The following is a 23293-nucleotide window of genomic DNA, read 5'->3' as shown; positions in this document are numbered from 1 at the left end:
AAAACCGCAACAGCCCTAGGTCAATTAAATGTATGAAAAAGGCAGAGGACGACATATTTAAATTAGAAGACATCGGAATCTTCCAGAACACAACGTTAATCTAAAAGGCTGGATATGTTAAAGAAATTTTGACAACTTCCAGGCTCAATATAGTGAGCAACACTAGAGATGCGAAGTAGATACAATCCCAGATCCACATCTGACTTTGGCCTGACTGGAGGGAGAATAATACAATAATTGGGCTCCATGTGAGAGTTGGATAATAAGGGAAGAAAATAGACAATTTTCTTGATCCTGATATTAACTAGCACCTCCCTACTGAAAACCGCACATAAGGGGAAAATCATGTCTTAGTAACAGATCAGACATGGCCATGATGCTCCCCATGACCAAACAGCTCCATGATTTTCCTGTCCATGTGGAAAAAAAAAAACTATTTGAAAGAAGGGACCATGGGAAGCCCTCAAATGTGCATCTGAGGGAACAATGGAAAAGCAAGTTGATTTCTCTCCTGCTTCCCATCATGTTTACTTCAGGCCTCAGGTCATTCTTCAACCCAAGGAAGGAGGCAGGGAAACAGCTGCCACATCACCTAATTCCAATCTGCAAAACAAAGTGTAAAGTCTACTCTATGCAGTGAAAAAGCAATTTCAGTAACATGGTTTCCAAATCAACAGTTCTTACAAAAAGTCTTGCTTTTGACCACATTACAGAGCCCGATACAACAATGCTGTAGATTTCAGTCAAACCTTCGGGTTTGACAGAGAGGTTGCTGGTTGGAGAATATGGAAGGAGAGCGGGAGAAAAGTCATTAGAATACTTGGAAACAGAATCCTCAAGTTTCTGTATTGCACATAAGGTTTAAATCTTACAATATCTGGAATTAGTTCAGCGTACTTACAGAAATTTTTGGAGGTGAGGGTGGTCAGGGTAGGGGTGAGCAAACCTGGCTGCCCATTTTAGGTAGACTGACGTTCAGGAAAAAGACTTGGTCTCTACTCAAGTTACAGGTCCAAAACCAGAGCTCAACATAGGATCTTGACATCCCCCCAAGGCAAGCCAATGTTTCAAACAGCACCATATATGGAAGCTGTGTAACATTTGGCCAGTTTCTATTTAATATTTTCCACTGTACTGATTGCAGAACATTAGGGTTTTCAGGCTTGAACAGTCCCTTTGTGGTCTGGAAGAAACTCAACCCAGAATACAATGGACTGGTTCAGGATAGAATCCTTCTTTGCTCAAATTTCAAAGAATATCAAATCATGAGGGCCTCCAACTTTTCATACCATAGTTGCCAGACAAGAGTACATCTTTAATTCTAAAAGAACACCAGAATGGATGCTCAAGCTTAGTCAACCAAAATGGAAAACTATTTAAATACAAGGACAATTATTCTTGGGTCTTCTTCCCAAATGCCTACCTCTCCATCTATTTTCTATGTATACTGTGATTTGGATCTTTAAAATGAATCTACTTCAGTATGCAATAGATCATACTGCTAAAGGTGAACATTTCAGCTGCAGCGTGTTTCATTAATTTCTGGTGTCGTGCTTGGATTGGAACATTGCTGTAGGAGTTCCTCAGGTTAGTGTCCTATGTCCAACCATCTTCAGCAGCTCTATCAATGACCTTCCCTCCATCATAAGGTCAGAAGTGGGGATGTGTGCTGACGATTGCACAATCATTCGCAACTCCTCAGATACTGAAGCAGTCCCTATCCATATGCAGCAAGACCTAGACAACATTTAGGACTGGGCTGATAAGTGGTAAGTAACATACACTCCATACAAGTGCTAGGCAATGTCAATCTCCAAGAGAAAAGAATCTAACCATCTCCCCTTGACATTCAATGGCATTACCAGCTCTGTATCTCCCACTAACAACATCCTGGGGTTTACCATTGACCAGAAACTGAACTGGACCAGCCACATAAATACTGTGGCTACAAGAGCAGGTCAAAGGCTTGAAATTCTGCAGACAGTAACTCACCTCCTGACTCCCCAAAGCCTGTCCTCCATCTCCAAGGCACAAGTCAGGAGTGTGATGGAATACTCCCCACTTGCTTGGATGAGTGCAGCTCCCACGACACAAGAAGCTCAACACCATCCAGGACAAATTAGCCCACTTGATTGGCACTACCACCCACCAATTTAAACAGTCTCTTCTGCCACCAGAAGCAGCAACAGTTTGCATTTCAATAGTGCCTTTAAAGTAAAGCATCCCAAGGTGCTTCACAGGAAGTTAAACAAAATTTGTCACTGAGCCAAATAATGAGGTTAGGACAGGTGACCAAAAACTTGATCAAAGACACAGGTTATAAGGAGCATCTCAAGAGAGGAGACATGCAGATACAGGGAAGGGATTCCAGGCCTAGACTGGTGAAGGTGCCATTGTCAATGAATGAATTAAAATTGGGGTTGTAGAGGCAAGAATTGGAGGAGTGCAAGACATTCAAAGGCTTGTAAGGTTCGAGGAGATTGGGATGCACAAGGCTAAGGAAGTCTTCAAAAACAAGAATGAGAATCCTGAAATTGAGGTGTTGCCAGACCAAGAGTCAATGTAGGTCAGCACCCTTATACACAGTCCGCAGCATGGGTTAAGGTCTTACCACATTATGAGGTTCACCTGATAGCAAGAGCAGATTCAGGGGGAGAAATTTGTTCATGTAGTGTCTTGCCATTTCTAGCACCTCTAAAACAGACTTATGCTCATCACTGAAAATGCCCTGTGGGACATGTAGGCAGCAGCCCATGATGCTGTCTGCCTTACTAAATCGGGGTAATTCTGTGTAGTGCTGCTAGACACAGCAAGAGGTGCTACGTGAATGAATTTCTCCCCTAATGTCTTACATAAATTCAAAGTAAGATTAATCCTTACCCCCCCAAAAAAAGCGCAAACTTTAGTGACCCTTCACCAAGGGGCAACCACTTAGAACTCAGATGAACAGAAATTTCTTCACTCAGTTGTGAACCTTTAGAATTCCCTACCCAAGACCACTGTGGATGCTCAGTCATTAAGTATAGACAATACAGCAGTCGATAGTGTTTTTTGAGTACTAAGGAAATGATGGGATAAGGTTTATGGCGTGTGAAGCTGGGGTTGAGGTAGAAAATCTTGTTCAATGGCAGAACAGGCTTGAGTGGCCAAATGGCCTACTCCAACTCCTATTTATATTCAATCAAACTAGTCAAATGCTACACTGCCATTTTTAATCTAGGCACATACAGGATGGGAATGACAATTATGGCACTTTCAGAAACAACCTTGCATTCCATATCTAAAGCTCCTATTAATAAGACACTTGTGCAATAGTGCTCATTATGTTATGTTGGGAACCTGAATATGGGGAAAGCGCCTCTATGGGATTCAGCGCATAACATGTGAAAACAATTAAATCAAAATCTTATTTCCAAATACCCATTTTTGAAGTTTCACACATTTACACGTCAAAGGATTCTACTCATTTAATCCTTTGTCTTTTTTGAAGAGGCTTCATGATCAGTCAAGATAAAAAGGCACTGATCTGAAACAGGAACCTACCCTCCTCTCCACCGATCCTGCCTCATCTGCCTATTTCCAATATGCTCCATTTTTATTTCAGATATGGAGCATCCATTGTATTTAGCTTTGTGACACAAACTGATGAATCATCAAGGCTTCAGCCGCTCTGGCCGTCACTTTATACAGGGCAAAGCTAAAGTAAGTTGATAGTAATACTGAGCTTTCACTGTAGTCTTAAAAGAAAGCATCCTTTTCGATTACCTTCCAAACTCTCAAGATGAAGAACGCATAGTTTGTTTAAAAGCGTAACTTAAATACAAAGTGGTGAAGGAGGCATTTACAAGACTACATTGAGTCTGATGTGAAGCAGAGCAAGACATCCCACAGAGGACAATTATGTTGTGTCAAACTGAAGCATTGAGTATAAATCCAGTCCAATGTCTTAACTGGTGCATGTTATGATCTGGGAACATGTTGTCACTTTGAGAATCCTTCCTAAGCTTCATCTGTCCAGAGATTAGGGACTCTCTGGTTCCTGCTCTCAACATATATATTTTCAGCTTTTGGGATACACTGTGCATGTGTGGATCCAGGCATGTGCAAGGCAGGAGACTTCAAGTTTCAGCCAGGCTGGAGCCAAGCAAGGTAAACAGGCTTCAACCCTGGCAGAACTCCAAGTGCATTTCAGACTTGTAGCTTTAGTTTAAATTACCTGAAGCCTTGCCAATTGAGGACTACTTCAGTTTTATCCGTTTGGAATCAATGGCCAACACCAGTATTGAAATACACAGGGGGACACAATGAGGACATTTATACAAGTAACCTGGATTGTATGATGGCCATCATTTTAGTCTTGGGTCACCCACATCCTTCACTCAACAGGAAGTTGAAATCTATTGATTTCTATCTATTAATTTGGAAAATCAACATTAGTGGATGCAGTGCTGCCTAAATATAGTATGAAATTTTAAATATGAAACAAAATATTAGGAGCCTGGAACAGTCTAAGCTGTGAATAACTTGCTAAGACTCAAATAGTATCAGAGATACCAGAGATACCTATCACCAGCAGTTTGTTGGTCTAATCAGATAAATACCTACATACCACATTAAGCTGAGCCTGTAGTTAGCCACCTTAAGTGAGATATCCAAAGACCTTCAACAAACTGAGATCAAGAGATCGGGCAAACTATTGACCAGAGTGTATTTGGCTGTAATCCTGTGCACTGAAAAAACACTGACGCAATGGCACTGAAACTTACTTTATTCAAACAATCACAGAACAGAGAAACATTAGACTCGACACAGGAAAAACAATTTGATTAATTTTCAGACCGAAACACTTGAAGAGTAAACGTTTATTTCATATACCGCAGCTGTTGGAAACTCAGCTTCAAAAATTGTAATCTCCCTGCTCATTAGATTGGCACATGTATCAATTACCTTTGTTCCTGCCATCTGACATAACTCTAATGAGGCAACAAAGTGGTAACTGGTAATTTGGAACAACCAGGAGGGGGGGAAATACACCTCAACATTGCAGTCTGATCCAATTGAAACCATTTCAAATAGTGGTTCTTGCATGATTCAGGGAGATTTCATAAATAACACCTCCTGATCAATTAGATACCAGACGTAATATTCCGACAGGTAATGAAATGGAAGCTAAATTACAAGCTTATGACACAGACATGGAGCCAGAACAAAATAGGTAGGCATCAAAGTTATAAATGAGTGAAAACCAGAATTTAACTTCAAGTTCATCCAATATTATTTTTGTAATCCATGGAGCCACATGAAAAGGTGAACACATGGAGGAGGAGGATTGGAAGAAAAGGAAATGCAAGGTGGGTGCAAGCTCAGCTACTACTTGCCTGACTGGTGGTGCAGTGTCTATCAGATTCTAGTGGAGATAATAGTATTCTGATACTTAATGAAGGCCTCAATCTTTCTAACTTGTCGTTGATTCAGGCCTCTGCATTTCATAAGAGAAAATTAAAAATAAAACAAATGCTGAAACAAACAAACAGAAAGATCAGACATCTCTAAAGGAAAAAAAGGCAGAAACAATTAGGTCGGACTTGTGCCAGAGCTGGAAATATAACGAAGCAGCAGCACTTTAGGGTTTCTCTTTTGGTAGGGGCGGGGGGGAAAGAGAGAGGCGGTGGTGGTGCAGTGGTTTAAAAAAAATTCTTGTGCAAGCGGAGGAGAAACAACAGATACCCCAACCAGAAAAAAAGGAGTTCATCACAGGCTGAAAGAATGAACATGCATTTAAAAGCACCTTTGAACTCAGGATGTTCCAACTTTAAATAAAGGAAACATGGCAGCCAATACACCCACAGCAGGTTTCCACAAACAGCAATATAAAAAAAAAAATGGTCCCATCATTAATTTTATAATGTTGAGGAATAAACATTGACTAGGATATCGGAAGAATTTCCTTGCTCTCTTGCAAATAATGCATGGGATCTTTTCTGTCAACTTGAGAAGTTGAATGGGGCGTTGGTTAAAATTTCATCCAAAAAAGGCATCTTGAGTGCAGCACTTGTCAATCTCACAGGATGTGGGCTTCGCTGGCTGGGCCAGCATTTATTGCCCATCCCTAGTTGCCCTTGAGAAGGTGGTGGTGAGCTGCCTTCTTGAACCGCTGCAGTCCATGTGGTGTAGGTGCACTCAGTACCGTTAGGAAGGGAGTTCCAGGATTTTGACTCAGCAACAGTAAAAGAACAGCGATATATTTCCAATTCAGGATAGTGTGGGGCTTGGAGGGGAACTTCCAGATGGTGGTGCTCCCATGCATCTGTTGCCCTTAGCCTTCTAGATGGTTGAGGTCACAGGCTTGGAAGGTGCTGTTGAAGGAGCCTTGGCAATTTGCTGCAGTGCACCTTGTAGATGATACACACTGCTACCACTGTGCCTTGGTGGTGGAGGGGGTGAATTTAACCTTGTGGATAGGATGTCAATTAATTGGGCTGCTTTGTCCTGGATGGTATCAAGTTCAAGTGTTGTTGGAGCTGCACTCATCCAGGCAAGTGGAGAGTATTACATCACAATCCTGACATGTGCCTTGTAGATGGTGGACAGGCTTTGGGGAGTCAGGTGGTGAGTTACTCACTGCAGGACTCCAAGCCTCCGATCTGCTCTTGGAGCCACAGTATTTATATGGCTGGTCCAGTTCCGTTTCTGGTCAATGGTAACCACAGGGATGTTGATAATAGGGGATTCAGCAATGGTAATTCCATTGGAGATCTTGTTGGAGATGGTCATTGCTTGGCACTTGCGTAGCACAAATTTTGTTTGCCACTTATCAGCCCAAGCCTGAATATCGTCCTGGTGATGCTGCACATGGACACAAACTGCTTCAGTATCTGAGGAGTCACAGATGGTGCTGAAAATTGTGCAATCTGCGAACATCCCCACTTCTGACCTTACGATGAGGCAAGGTCATTGATGAAGCAGCTGAAGATGGTTGAGCTGTGGACATTACCCTGAGGAATTCCTGCAAAGTGCCAGGACTGAGAATGACTGACCAACAAGCAGCATCTTCCTTTGTGCTAGGTATGGCTAACTAGTGGAGAGTTTCCCCAGATTCCCATCGACTCCACTTTTGCCAGGGCTCCCAGATGCCACCACAGTCAAATGCTGCCATGATATCAAGGGCATTCACTCTAATTTCACAGCTTGAGTTCAGCTCTTTTGTCCATGTAAAAGCTACGATGGAGGTCAGGAGCCAAGTGGCCCTGGTAGAACCCAAACAGTGTCAGTGAACAGGTTATTGCTGTGTAAGTGCCACTTGATAGGACTGTAAACAACACCTTTCATCACTTTGCTGATGATCGAGAGGTGGTAATTAGTTGGGTTGGATTTGTTCTGCTTTTTGTGGACAAGACATGCCTGGGCAATTTTCCCATATTGTCAGGTGGATGCCAGTGTTGAAACTGTACTGGACCAGCTTGGCACAGCTAGTTCTGGAGCCAACAGTCTTCAGTACTGTTGCCAGAATGTTGTCAGTGCCCATAGCCTTTGCAGTATCCACTGTTTTCAGCCATTCCTTAATGTCACATGGAACGAATCGAATTGGCTGCAAGCATACCCACGGTGTTGTTAGGGAGTGCCAGGATTTTGATCCAACGACTGAAAGAATTCCGATATGGTCCCAAGTCAGAATGGTGAGTGACTTGGAGAGATTGCAGGTGGTGGTGCTCCCATGTGTCTGCTGCCCTCGTCCGTCTAGGTGGTAGAGATGGTGGGTTTGGAAGGTGTTGTTGAAGGCGGCTTGGTGAGTTTCTGCAGTGCATCTTGCAGATGGTACACACGGCTGCCACTGTACAGTGGTGGTCGTGAATTGGGTGCTGATCTGCACTGCACTGAAGTGCCACTCTCGGTTACGGGGTCAAGACTGGGGAGTAGGAAAGACCTGAAAAATGCTTCATAGAAAAAGCAGGCAATAGGTGCAACAAAAGATCAGTTCAGCAAAGCAAAGCATGTGCAAGATTGTGAAAAATCTGGGAAAAGGTCCACACAGGGAAAGATAAATGTGTGAAGGGGAGAAGCTGGCAGATGCAGGAGTTCTGAACAGCAAACAGACTTCCAAAAACACAGAAGGTTCACTAGTACTGGAAAGAAAAACAGGTCAGAATCATAAGTGCTAACACTCACCAGAAGCATTTTCCGACAAACACTCACACCAAACTGCTAAGACACTTCTCTTCCCTCCCACCAGCACCCTCTGCTCAAGGGAAAAGGATGGTTACAGCTAACATCTGAAATTAATCTCATCTTTAGGTCAGCAGGTTGCAGAGCATTGAGGGAAGAAAAGACAAGCAGATTGGTTTCTGAAGCTTACACTGACCTTTGTTAGAACTAGAGCAGGCCAAAAACAGAGGGGCCAGATTGGGTATGTGAGGGGCTGTGAAAGTGGCAGGTCACAGGGAGGCAAGGACACAGTTGCAACAAGACAAGAAATGTCAGCAAAATCATCACTTAATTTATGTTTGGGCTTTTCCAAGTGAGCCGAGAACTCTCTATAGTACGTGTGACTTGTTGCTTCATGCAGGAGGGCGTGGGCACAGGATATTGTAACCATTCTTCTCAAACTACCTAAAAATGTTATTGGACTACCACCAATACCAACACAGGACAATACTATTCAGCCAAGAAAATTAAGTCAGTTAGGATATACCTTTTACACAATGACCTGAACAGAGAAACAAGCAACTCATCATGGCCACAAATGACCATAAGATCCTCTTCAAACAAAGACAACTGCATCTATCCACTGAGGTTGCAATACATGCTGTTGTGCACCACACATCCAGAGAAACCACCAAACTGAGTGCCAGTCATGATTAGGACATCATAACAGTATGTCAAGTAAACACACAGATATAAGCAAATTATGCAAGTCTCCTTCACAGTGGAAGGAACATGGCATTCAATAGCTTTAACCAATTATTTGGTTTTATAGGCTAGTCAGAGAATTGTGATGTGAACATTCATATCAATATTGGTCCCGCTTTGCTACTTGCTGACTAATGGATTTCTCTTCCAGCCTCACAATGGGAGCAAAATCAAATGGTTCCACACAACAAAATGCAGTTTACAGAGAGTTAAAAATAGTGTTTGCCAGGTTCAGCTTTTATAACTTTTAATGCTGTTTGTTTGCCCACTAGCACACCCTTTTATCAGATGGATTAGTGCTTTGAAGGCAAACAATTATCAACACTTCATGAAAGGGAGTCAGTGGCAACTGATCTCATTTGGTAAAGGATGGGCTCAGTTCCTCGAACAGCTTGGTACAATATAATGAATCTTCTTCCAGAGGACATCAATCTTTGCTCCAGCAGCTGCCAGTACTACATAACATGAATAAATAAGGAACTGCTTTGTAGAAAATATTTCTACATTATCTTCTACACCTGATCAAAATACCATAAAATCCACAACGACATTAATCTACTTTCAAACCAAAAACACTGGGAGCACTCGATCGGAATTAAGGCATTAGCCCAGCATGACAGCTGTTAAACACTAGCATTTCAAATGCTAGAAACATCTTACAACCACCGCTGCAAAGAGATCGACTCATAACTCATCACAAGTCAGTGGGATCTTGCTGTGCATAAAATGGCTGCTGCCATTGCTCACAAAATAGTTAATAAATCACTGCAATTCAAAATAATTTATGGACACAGATGCAATAAGACACAGTTTAAATGCAAGGCCATCTTTGTTTTTATACTGCCTGGCAACAGTCTCAAAAGTAGAAGCTAGTTCAGTGTTGAAACTGCTATAATCACTTCAAAGTTTAAATGCTTTGCAATCTCTAACAAGCCCGTGGTCAGAGTGGAGTTTCTACGATTACAAGGGGAGAGCCACCAGCTAGCCAATTTGGTCAGTCAAAAGAAAATTTTGTTGTAATTGACTAAAAGTTCTGCAAAATTACATCTCAAAATTGAGAAACTAAAGTGTGCCGGATGGAGCAACCTTCTGTCCAGTGGCACATATAAATTATTAGCCCCAGAGCACACCGACATATCCGTCAAGGAAGACACTCAACCTACCACGTTCACATTGTTTAAAAAAAAACAATACAAGCCCAGTATAGAATAGACCTTGATTCACTTCACCTCTTGGGACAAAGTACATGAGAGTTCATGAGCAGAAAGGGAATGATAAGTCTTTCCCACTTCCTTGCTCAGGATATAAACTCACTCAATTATGTTTGGGGGTCCTGAACCCAGAGTTTATTCTAACAAGGGATTGCTGTACAAAGTGGCACAAATTTATACTCTAGGGGATTGTATTGGCAACTTGGAATTTTATTGATATTCAGTGATTACCAGAAGGGTAACCAAAAACACTTTGCATATTTCTGAAGGAAACTGGCTTAAAGCTATAGCATGCATGCCCTTTTTAAAACTAGTGTTCTGGTCATTAATTCCCTTTCATAAACTGATTATTTTGAAGGTGTTGTGGGAAATATGAGCAATATACATTGTTGTGTGCAAGAGGTTTTCTGAAACTGGCATTGCTTTCAGCTAGATGACAATCTAGGCCTATTGTCACTGAAGTAATATCAACACCTAAAAGGCTGTTTACCTGCTTGAATACAGTTCACTGTTCCTTATTTTTTTAAAAAAAATCACCCTACTGATTGAATCAATGAATAGCAGCATGTTTGCTTTTTAATTTATTTATTTTAAAATGACAAATTGCGACTGAGAATATAGACAACAATTTATGTAGTACTTTATCATCATAACTGGGTATTTGTTCACAAGCGTCTGTGAACAACATGACAACAAAACAAAAGTCTGCTAGCTCAACTAATCCTCCAATTGCTTATGCATGACATAATCAACAAATCTCGTGTACGTCAAGTAAACAATGGAAAGTTCCAGAACTAGCTTGTATTCTAATACTGCTGAATCTTTGACAATTAAAGGCAAAACTACTGCAGTTGGTAAGTGATACTTAAAAAGGCCATCATCATTTTCTCTTCCAGCTGGATCAGAAACATAGGTTTAGTCCAAAAGTAACCAAGGTGACAGGATCCGGCCAGCCATCAGCTCTGTCCAAGGAAACAAATTTCAATAAGCTTTGTGCAAAAGTATTATTTTGAGGAGAGAGGCGACAGCAGGTTTAAAAGGAGAGGGAAACAGCACCCAAATAGAGAGAGAGAGAGCCATTAAAATCATCAGTTTCCATGGGGACAAAGAAGGGGAGTTGGGTGGTCAGCAGTTTAGTAGTCAATATAAAAGTGCACCTCACTGATGGGTGGGATGAGACCCAGGCAGTGCTGTTATGTATGGTGGCAATCAGATACTTAGCCCCAAAGCAACTACATGCACAAAACGAGCCCCACTTGGCTGTGTAAATTCAACAGAATCCCATAGGCTTTTTTTGGGGTTGGAGGAGAGCAGGGTGGGTGGGGGGGAATATGTGGCACAGCATCTTTGTGACTTGCACAATTTAATCCGAAAGAATAATCTGCTCCGAAAGTCTGCTCCGCCATTAGCAAGCACTGGGAACATGAAACTTGCCCTGGCTGATGCTGGAAAATATACCCCGATCACCACTTGGTGCCTCCCTTTGCTGGCAAGGTGCAAAGCAGGAACTTGCTGGGCAAACCTACACTTCACCAATTGGTGGAACATGGCATGTGGCCCAAATGGGGAACAGTGAGCAGGAAATGCAGGGGGGGAAGGAAAAACTGATCTCTCCTTAACACAGAATCTATTTAATAGGATGGAGAATAAATAAAAGCAACCCCACACGGTTGCTTCACCAAGTGTAACATCAAAAAAAGTCAAACAGAATGAAGTTCAGTTGTTTTTCACTGTTTGATGGCGGCTTTAGATACCAATCTTTGAAAACAAACATAATAGGCTAAGGCAGGCCAAGTGTGAACAATGGGAAAAGAGTTATTCAGTGGGAAACTCCACAAATAACCTGAGTGCCACAGTTCCAAACAAAAATCACCTCAGCGCTTGAAATGAACTAATAACTTCCACCCTTCAGAAAAGGCCTTGACCTGTTCCTTTTCCCATTCATCATCAAGCTCTGTTTATTCTATGGTTGGGACTTTGAAAGAAGGGGAAAAGAAATAGAACCACCCATGTCATATATCTGCTCATATGAGTGTGCGGAGTGACAAAAGTTTGTGATGTCATTGAGAGGCCACCAAAACAAAAATTGATTGCCTCAGAAGCAAGGAAGCAGATACTTTCAATTATCTGAGTATTAACAGCCTAATTTGTTTTTTCAAGGGATCTCTTGTTACTGCTGCTGCTGCTGCCTTTGGGAAACCAGTGCACTCGCTTGGATTCAGTGACTGCTTCATGGACCTTAACCTTTTTAGTGCCGGTTAACTTTGGCAGTTTGCACAGTTGCTTTTAAAATTTAATAGCAGCTTATCTTCATTTCCAGACGGCAAACACCGACAAGCAAAACATGCCACAGAAACAAGAGGCCTTAGGGTCTTAAAAAGAAAGACATTCCTGGGGCCAGATGGAGGTGGTGAATTTTTGTCCCATGCAGATTGCCTTGTACGTGTGGCAAGCCAAAAGGCGAATTTTCCAAGAAAATGGCTGGGGATACTGGTTCTTTCACTCCTTCCCTTCACAAAGCACATTGGGATGTCCTATGGTCATGAAAGACACTTTTTTAAATGAAAGTCTTTCTTTTTATGCACTTCTGGACAAGTGCAATGCTTTTTAAAATAGGTATGATTCACACCAGGAGTCATATGCAGCAACGATTCTACTGAAACTGCAACTATCCCTCAATGAGGTAACAGGGCAAATGAAACTCATCTGTGACCTTGCTCTCTCTCTCCCTTTCCTCCATGTCCCTCCTTCCCATGTAGTCCTCAGAAGGATGTAGATCAGTGGCCTGCTATCATTAAGATGGTCTGGAACCCAGGAAAGTAGTCCTTATACTACATATACATTGAAAGACATTTCAGCAGTGCAAAAGAGCTGGTTGTTCGGAAAAATAAAGGAGTGAGAAAGTATCAGGGGCTTATTGGGTGAGAAAGAAAGTCGAGAAGCACTCAGATGTAGCATTCACTGAAACTGAGAGAAAAAGTCTGGTAAAGTCATTGTGCAATTACTGCAAACTGATGCACTCTCCCATCCTCCAACTTCCTGATGAAAATCACTGCAACACAATCAGTTCATTTAGGCAGTAAATACAGCATCAGTCCTCTGGTTTTTTTAAAAAGTCAGCTACCACACCATACCATTCCGGTGACAAGGCTGTTAGTTGGATAGCATTTTGTCTTTATCTGCTTTTTGTGGCTCCAGAGTGTGTTGTAAGATGCTGCACATCTGCATGTTATAGAAAAATATGGTGTTTCTGCCTTCTACTAACTGTTGCATCACAAGCGGGAGGTACGGTCGGTGGGGGGGGTGCAGGAGATCAGGGACAGAAACACACCATTAATATCTACCATTAATGCTTGGCAGTTAACTGTCAATCACTATTAACTGATACATTCTCCATAGCAATGCTTCTACCAGAGTCCACTTGCCAACTAATCAGCACTCTCCTCGTACAGTATAAAGTTGTTGCTTCCCCTGACATTGGTATTCTTGCAATTGTCCTGATGAGTGCAAGGTGAAAAGCTTCAGCAAAATGTCATTTTTCAGCAATACTAATATCTATCTGTTGTCGTGATGTTGTTGGCAGGGTAAGTCTTGGCCAGGGCACTGGGGAAACTCTGCTCTTTGCATTGTACCATGGGATGTTTAATGCCATGAATTGACTTGGAAGGGCAGTCAGGGCCTCTGACTTCTGAAAGAGACAGCACCTCACAACTCAGCACTCCATTACCCCTAGGTTAGGGATTTGAGTCTCAAAAGTGGGACTCAAACCCACAACCTTCTGACTGACTTGTGAAAGGGCTACAATTAAGTTAAGGCTGACACACAAATATACAGGGATCACCACTTCAAACAAGCAGCATGATGCAGCAGAGACTTAATTTTACCATTTTGATTAATTTTGCTTCATGTTAAACCGATTATAGCCACATCTGTCCTAATTGAAATAATGGTGACTCAACAGTTCTTGCTTTATGTCAAACACATAATGCTTTTTTTTTATCTGCAACGAGTTCCACTTACATTTCAAATTCTCCAAAAGCCAACAACTAATCAGCATATTCAAAACTCTCATGCTCCAGAATCTCAAATTAATCACAGTACCCAACCTTCCTGGATGAATCATGACAAGAAAAATGGCGGGTAAAGATTCCAAAAATAAAGAAAAATAATTTCTCTGTTAAATAATATAATTTAAACACGTTTGATAAATTTTGGGACACTAAGGGCACCATGATGTATGGGGATAGAATGGAAAAATGGACTTGATGTAGAAATTGCTGTGATCTTCTTAGGTTAGAGCAGACTTTATGGGCTGTATGGCCTACACCTATGTATATTTATGGATGTCTTTGTTTAAACAAGACACGTGACTACATCCCATTGTACACATGCATGCCAACACCAAAAAAAGGTTCCTCAGTACACACAACAGGCCATTAGCACCAGTAGGCCAAATGTCCATTTGCAGATTAAAAGGTGACAGGTGAATGTGACATTAAGGATTCATGTATGCTGTTCACAGCTTATTTGCCTACTGGTACTAATGAAAATCTGATGAGATTACTTGCAAGGAGTGATATGAAGACTGAAGCATTGGCCTTAGAGCTATAGACCACCAATTGGACTCTTCAGATAATTAGAAAATTGTGTGTTTAAGGAGAGTAGGGGTGTTACGATACCAGCATAGTTTTACTTAGATTGCATATTTCAGCCAATTAAATCTAAAATTAGAGGTCAAGAGTGTATACAAGGCAACCACCAAACACAATATTGCCCTGGACACAAATTTGTTTTCTCACTTTCAAAGGTCAGAATAAACATTACAAAGCTTCTTCCCAGTCATAAAATTATCTTGGTACCCAACATCCTCAAGTACAGTATCTGCTCTTTATTCCCACCACTGCCTCCTCTATTGCACTGCACATAGCTCAATCCCCTCCTTCCTTAAGGGTCGATTCTTTTTGGGAAGTTACAAGCGCCCATGTTAATGGCAAGCTGCAAAACAAGTTTAATTTTACTTGCCTTTCTTTGAAGTAGTTGAGGTTGCGGTCCACCATTTTCTTCAACTTCATACCTGATCTTATTGAAGAGAGCCAATGGATATTGCTCCTCGAAGAACTGAAAAAACTCATCCAGAATCTTCCCAGTCCTATCTGAAAAGGAAATTATACAAAACTGAGCATAAAGTGAGTCAGAAGAATTGCAATTCTCCTACTTGAATATGTTGAAATAGTGTCTGCAAGCAAAAAGTTTCATCTACATAGTTTATATATGGCTGAAAAATTCAAATTCATCAGATTTTCATATATATGCTGAAAGCTTGAAATATTTGGAAATATGGCACCTAACATTTTCTTAATTCAAAAATAGTTTTACACTGAAGTTTACCTTTCGTTAACCAGAAAAGCTCTGGTACTCTCAATGCTGCATTATGCCATTCTTGTAAGTGAAATTCTCTTAATTATTTCCCCTACCATCACACTGAAGGTTATGGGTTATCAATGGCTTATGCAGTGACTTTCAAATGAAGGAGTCGGTCCAGGCAAGTTCAGTGAAAAATATTAGTAGGCTTTGAAATATTAGAGGCACAGACAACAAATCCTTCAAGCACAATGTAACAGAGCAGATTTTGAGGAACTAGATAGCATTGCCTACTTTTGGATGTAAAGTGAAGTAAATAATATCCAAATATGAAGTTAAAGTCTGTATAAAATTTTTATTGAAACCATCAAGAGTCCAAATTTGAACCCAGACTTGTTGATGGAATTTATGGTGTGACTGTAATTCAGTTTTAATTGAGACACTAAATCTTTTGTGCAGTGTACTACAGTCAACTAGAGCTCGTGTGTCAGTACCAAGTGGCCCCTGGTATCAACTGAAAAATATGGAGCTGTGAAACTGCAGGCTGATTGCAAACTTCAAAGTGACACTGGTACCTCTCCATATCCACAGTCAACATCAGTGAATTGCTCTCAGTTTCTTTGTACAGTTTAACCGTACTGAAGGAAAATGGTCTGTCCATTAATGTCACAGTGTCCCAACAGGGTTATTTCCCACCATTGAAAGTCTGAATATCAGTGCATGCCCCAAATCCACCTCTTTGGAATTTCCTCTCATCCAGGATAACAGATAAATGGCAATATGCTTAATGGGCTGTAGGTTTGGCATTCTCATGCTGAAACTGATGGGAAAATAAGATGGAAAGAACAAAGTTTGGATTTGACTTCAAACCAGTGAAGTTCCAATAGGAAAAAAAAACTATATCCAAAGAAAAATGCTGAAGCACTTGCTGCATTCTAATAGCTCAGCCAACTAAATGGCCAACTTTAAAGAACCATTAAAAAGTGTTACTGGAAATGATCACATTAATTAGCGCACAGATTGACTCATCTGTCCTAACTTCATAGGAACATGAGCAGCTAATGAAAACATTAAAAAGGTACATTGAGGAGAACTAAAGTAGAATAACATTTTCACTTGGTCCACCTGGTGAAGTCCAATGCAATGTGATTCAGTTTGATTAAAAGCAATGAATAAACCATTCGCAGTTTGTATTTTCCTTAAACATTCCCTGGTTTGCATTCTGCAATAGGGGTTCTTCACAAGGCAGGGACAGTATAAATAGAGACATAAGCAAAACTCAAGGCAGTGTTCAACATGCACCCAGCTGTCTCCAGATGTTGGCCTGTTTCTAAAGTTGACATAACACAAGAGTCTTCTTTCCCTGGGAGCCCTACATAGGTGTGGTTTCTAACCATAAACGAGCACAAATGCAGCCTTTGTTACTTCTTGGTCATGTGTTATGCTTTTTAAAGATACACCAATCTGTCAAGTTCAGTCATACTATACCAATGCGATTTGGATACCTTCCTAGTTCCCATCCTCTTAACAGACATTTGGAAACTATCTCCAGGAAATGAGGTGGTTGGATAACAACACGATGTCAAATATTGTAACGTGACCTAATGATTACCACTCAATATGCATTATAGGATATTGGGTGATTGATTTACAATGTGCTCTTTTAATTCAGATCTTCTGAAGGAGTGAGAAACTAAACAGAAAAATAAGAGACTAGAGATTAAGTTACTGCTTTAACTCTCTGCCAGTTGTTTTTTGTCCAATATAATACAAAGGGATAGTTCTGCTTTCAGAAAAAGTGTGTTCAGCTTTGGCTATTATGATGAGGTATAGCAGAACCAAGTATAACACAAGTGACACAAGTGAAATGAAATAAAGAGAACTGTAGGACATAAAAAGTAAATACTGTATTATAGTTTGGAGATTTAATGCCACCTCCTTCTGGATTGCCAGAAATTACACCATATTCTTTTATTAAACCTTAGAGCACAGGAGGACCATTCAGCCCATTATGCTTGTACTAGCTATTTGAAAGTGCTATTCAATTAGCTCCACTTCTTGTTCTTTCCCCATAGCCCTCAATTTCTTTCTTTAAGTATTTATTCAATACCCTTTTGAAAGTTACTATTGAAGCTACATAGTTTTCATTGTTATAAAATCCTGTGTGGACAGGTAGCCCCTGTGCATTTCTCTGCTGCTTGCTCTGGTGCATTTGGCAGGTTGTGTCTAAAAGTTGCACAAGACACAAGGGCCGGTATAGTGACACTAATGCTGACTAAAACTCAACCCTTTGCCAACTTTTGACAGAAAATCTTAAGTTTGCATATGCAGCCTCATGGTTGCAGAAAAGAATAAGATATTGAAAATTTGAGTGTTTACTTTTTTTAATATTACGAGTAATGTAGACTTCGGTGATTTGAAATGATTGGTATGATTTGGTTTTTAAAAAAGTCCCAAATTATTCAGTTCCAATTAAGGTGTTCTCTCCTTGCAGTGGGAGTTTGGTTGCTGTCAGATATAAACAGAGAAATGTTTATGCAAAGCATCTCACCTATTCTTTGTGGACCTACATCAAGCACTTTCTAGCAAAATCATGGAGGGTGGAAATTTATGTCACCTTATTGAAACATTCCCTATGGACCATCTGTGACAGGCAATGGAGCAGTCTCCAATTCAAACCAGACCACTTGACTACAGCAAGCAAGAGATGGTGTCTGAAGAATGATGGGAACATAAAGCAGATGGCAAAAAATGTAGTAAAATCCTTTCAAATTCACCGTAACATATTTAACTTAATTTAAATGAAGAGTTTCAAAACAGACAGGCTGTATCTGGACTTTTCTTCAAATGTAATATACTTGAACCAGATCACAATTATTGATTAAAAAACTAAAACACTGAAATGAATAAACACATTCAACAGGGTTTTCAATTGGGAACAGACGCTGGGAGTGAACAAGTTAAATATGACCAGAGAAGGAAGAAAACAAGTGTACAGCAGGCAGAAAAATGTGAAGGGAACAATGCTGCAATTCACCGCTCCAACAATCTCACCAGCCATTTAGTTCACTTCCTTCTTTCAAAATGTTCACAAGGGTTTTCGTGCTGCATACTGAACAATTTGGCAGATCCAACAGGTGATCCACACTGGCCTCTTGACATCTTTTGTGGGGCACTTTTTTAATAAAAAAACGGTTACAGCATGCATCAAAGTGAGAAAGAAATTGCCAGCTCTGGCTAGCTGCCCAATCTGGAAACTAGCATTCCTGCCCCAGTCTAGCCGTTTTCAATTTACACCTCAACCTTGGTGTAAAGGAACTTGTAGGGCATCAAATCAGCCCCAGTTAAAAATGACTGACTGGAATATTTACTTCAGTATTTTTCAGTAGCATTCCGAAGCATTACTTCACAAAAAAATGGCACTACCCCCAAGACAGAATTGAGTACTCAAGCCGTTTGGAACTCAGATATTCTTTTTTTTAAAAATGCTAATCAACATCCAACATCCTTCTCACCACTACCAAAAAACGCTAAATGTATCACTCAAAACATGCCCCTAAAAGCAGCATACAGGTCAATTTTGGATATTTAAGCCATGTTTGGGTCAATTAAGATTGCAGCTATTGGATTTACATGACAATTTTAGCTCTGCCTATTGTGAACAGCCAGTGACATGCTGTTTGAGACAATCTGCCTCGGGACGTGTGGCTTACGTACCACCTGGCATCTCATAGACATAAACTCATATACCACATTCAGAGTTTCAGGTTTGGTGTGATGCAAGGTTGTAGTCCATGCACCCTAACGACTGGCAGATCATGTCAAACAGCACATTTTTCGGCCGTGCAGAGTGCTGAGCGTATTCAACCAACTTGTGCTTGCAAAACTCAAGAACATAATGTCTAATGTTTAATGAGATTCCACAATTGGGCAGCACTTGCTGAACAATCCAGAGTGTGCTAAGTAGTACATTAAACAACCAATTTAAGATTCAGTGGGACTCACAATGTAGCTCACTTACACTTGCTAGAAGCTACATATATGTGGAGATCAGTTTTCTGCAGGCAAAAGGAATATGTCCAGACATTCCACCTTTTTTTTGAGAAGAAAAAGCACAGGGGACAACAGCTCGGATACATTCTCCATGGCAACTTTTTGACCACAGCCGACTTGCTAACCAATCAGCACCTTTTTTTCATGCATACATCTGTCCCCAATCTTGTAAATTTTTCCTGACTTAATTTTATGACTAACTTTGCCTCAGCAGTCACTGAGGCATTAACAATCATCATAATCTATTTCATTGCTCTAAAGATATCCCACATCATTTCAGATCCTGATGACAAAAAAAATTATCAGCTCTGCAAGTTCTGTTTTTATATCGTGTATAAATGTATGTACATGTGTATGTGCAAGTGCGAGACTACAGAATAACAAATTTGAGACATACATTTAAAATTAAATGCAATGGACTGGAAATACTAGTATACAGCTGTACTATCTTTGTTCTTTGCACTGATGTGTATCCAGATCACTGATTTTAAAGACAAATGAGGGGAAAAAATATATTTTGCCAACATAGCACAATGCTTGGCAGTGGCTTGCCCTTTTACCTTCACTAAGTCAAAATCTCACGATAACTTCATTTATCTACTGCAGTTTAGTAATTTGTTTGCTTATCAGGCTGTATTTTTCAAAATGTGAAATGACAAGAAAGCATTGCCAAAAACTTTTAACTACAATAGTTTGATTGCTATTAGCCAAGTGCCAGTTCTCTGCCAAATCTCAAGGGAAGTAAAGTCTGGAGTACTTTTGTTCCAGGTATTCCCCCACTTTATTCAAAGAAAGCATAAGCAAAGAATCAGAATTCTGGATCTAAAAAAATTACAGACATGCTGACCATTGAATCTCTCCCTTACAACCCCCCCACCCCCCCCACCCTTGCCAGCCTTTTGCTGCCATGCCATTGGCAGGGGAGGATGGCCATACATCCCAGATCACCAGTGATTGGCAACTTGAAAGTGCCAGACAGCAGGAAACTAATCACTCTGACAGGACACATTCTCCCCAATCACAATTTCTCTGTAGGTGCATGCCCTTTGAAGATAGGGAAATAATCAAGTCAATGTACTCAAAGACTCCTCTAAAGGAGATTAACCTAGAAAATTGCATTTGCTAGAGCATATAATCAGAAATTTAGTCCTTCAAGCAATGGCAGATGTGAATGAAAGTACCCAAACTCTAACATGAAGTCAAAGATGCTCAGTGTTCTGCACTGACATACTCAGTCACTGTTCACATGAAGGTTAGCAGACAAACTGTTGCAAAAACAAAAAACTACTGCGGATGCTGGAAATCCAAAACAAAAACAAAAATACCTGGAAAAACTCAGCAGGTCTGGCAGCATCGGTGGAGAAGAGAAGAGTTGACGTTTCGAGTCCAATGACCCTTCAGGGACTATTGCAGAATTATTAGGAATAGATTCCCTAATTAATATTCCCTTCATTAAGCCTAGCATGTTTTAATTAATTACACTCCCTATGCTGTCGTTCTGTCTGTGATCAAATACCTCAGCATAGATTAGGATTAAAACTTGGACCGCCTTTGTGATTCAGATAGAGTCCACCTCCGAGCCACCATTTAACAACCAGTGACCAGTTGAAGTGAACTGACCACACGCTGTTTCGGGTTTAGTACAAGGTTTGTGAAACAGCACCCAGGGAGTATCATTTCTCTCTAGACAGAGTCCAGAGCTGTCTTAGTGATCTTTGCTATAAAGCTAGCAAGACCACAGAGTGAGGCCCAGATGGTCCAATAGCAACTTAGAGTATGAGCTTGACACAAGGATCTTAATGCATAGTTTTGTGTTTTTACATCTTCATAGGCTTTACTGCCCCGGATGGGCTAAAACACAAATTTAAAGACAAATGATCACCTAGAGATACATGATTGCATAGGAGAGCAAAAATAATACAGATTTATTCAAGGCAAAATATCCTTCAGAATGGAAAACCCGAAGCTAAAATACGACATTGAGCCTATGGTAGATCAGTATAACAGTCACATGAGGAAAGTGCAAGGTTGGTTGTCCTTTTCACAAATTTACTCATAACTGTGAGCAACCTAACAGCTCTGTGACAAAACATAAGCTGAATTGTCAATTACTAGACCAGAGAAATATATATATTTGCAGCATTGCATGCTGGAAAACAATATACAATGAATTCATACAATTGAAAGCGTCCTCACACTCACTTTCAAAGGCGTCCAACATCAAACCACCACCATGGTCCCTTGACATGTCAAACAAGGCGCACAGTGTATGTTTGGTCAGTGATGGTCCCCTATATCATTGTTGTGTAATCTGTAGGATTCGATGATAGATGCAGGGGCAAAGGAATCTGCCATCAAGCTTCCATTCCCCAGTGTCCCCTGCCAATTTGTTTCTCTTTTACTACTCACCAGTGCCAAGAGCTCTCGCACTCTGACAGCTGTTTCATTGCTTCTCATGCATAGCTACAACTCATCAGGGCACATCGTCCAGATCTAGCATACAACTGAAAGTGTCGTCACACTCACTTCCAAAGGAATCCAACATCAAACCACCACCACCACTATGGTCATGCATTGCCACTCAGGATGGCAATTGAACAAAATTTGACACCAAGCCATCCAAGGAGATATTAGGACAGGTGACCACAAGCTTTGTTAGAGGTAGGATTTGAGAAGTCTCTTAAAGGGAGGAATGAGAGAGAGACATTGAGGTCTAGGGAGGAAATTCCAAAACATAGGGCATTGACAGGTGAAGGCAGGGCCACCAATGATGGAGCAATTAAAATGGGGGGATGCTCAAGACGCAGTAATTGGAACAGTGCGGATATGAAACTTGTGGTGCTGGAGGAAGTTACAGAAAAAGGGAGGGGAAGGCCATGGAGGGATTTGAAAACAAGAATGGGAATTTTAAAAATGGAGGCTTTGCCTAATCAGGAGCCAACATGGGCGAGGGTTGATGGGTGTTTGGGACTTGCACCAAGTCGGAAGGATTTCATGCCTTAGCTAAAATGGCTCCAGGGCCCTGAATCCACAAGTCTCACCTGGCGCCCACCATTTTCACTGGGGGTGGAGAAAGTGAGAATGGGGGGGCAATGGCTTTCACACAATGTGTAGAGGTAACAGCACATTTAGAAGTTCAGCTATCTTCGCTCAGAAGCGATTTTCATCATCTGAAGTTTCTCGAAAACATGACTCGTGGGATTTACAAGTTTGAGGAAAAGTCCTAAACCTGTTTGAGTTCTTTGGAGAGAAGGTATCCTTTTGGGAGAGGTCAGTACCCCTTTAGGATTGCAAAGAGTAGATTTGAATGTGTGCAAAAAGTGTGGAACTGTCAAGTTGTCAAGTCATTTAAACCTCCTGGTCTTTAAATTTTGAAGAAAAAAAAAAACAGCCTGTGGTTTAAATCAGTGCTTGCAATTTCAAAAGATGTTTGTTAACATAAGCCTGAGGGACATAAGATTAGTGCTGCCTGACTGCTACGAAAACCTATCATTATAACAGTAGGGTCTTGTAGGTTCACAGTTTGACTGATAGCTAATTCCTTTATAACCACTTGGAGCTGAGTCTGATGTGGGGCTATGAATGCAAATACTTGTATTGAGTGGGTTTTTAATCAATGAGCTTTTTTTAAAAAAAAATATATTGTAAAGTCTGTAACAAATACTTAGAACTTCATTTAATTCCATCTCAGCATGACTCCTGAGGTCTGCCCATGGTGGATACTGGGCAAGGTGGCATGGAGGTTGTAAGGGTAAAAGGGT

At 40.8% G+C, this 23293-nt stretch overlaps 1 protein-coding gene across 1 annotated transcript in view; it reads right to left on the bottom strand.

Annotated features, from left to right (window-relative positions):
• Nucleotides 1-23293, bottom strand: part of LOC144685608 (protein Niban 2-like) — a 197905-nt gene that overhangs the window by 101292 nt on the left and 73320 nt on the right. Inside the window, exon 2 of the mRNA XM_078550291.1 lies at nt 15141-15271. Coding sequence (XP_078406417.1) covers nt 15141-15271 — 131 coding nt within the window. The remainder of the gene's footprint in view (nt 1-15140; nt 15272-23293) is intronic.

This window comes from Cetorhinus maximus, chromosome 10 (assembly GCF_964194155.1).
Source record: "Cetorhinus maximus chromosome 10, sCetMax3.hap1.1, whole genome shotgun sequence".
NCBI classification, from domain to species: domain Eukaryota; kingdom Metazoa; phylum Chordata; class Chondrichthyes; order Lamniformes; family Cetorhinidae; genus Cetorhinus; species Cetorhinus maximus.
This window is presented reverse-complemented; position numbering and strand designations above follow the sequence as displayed.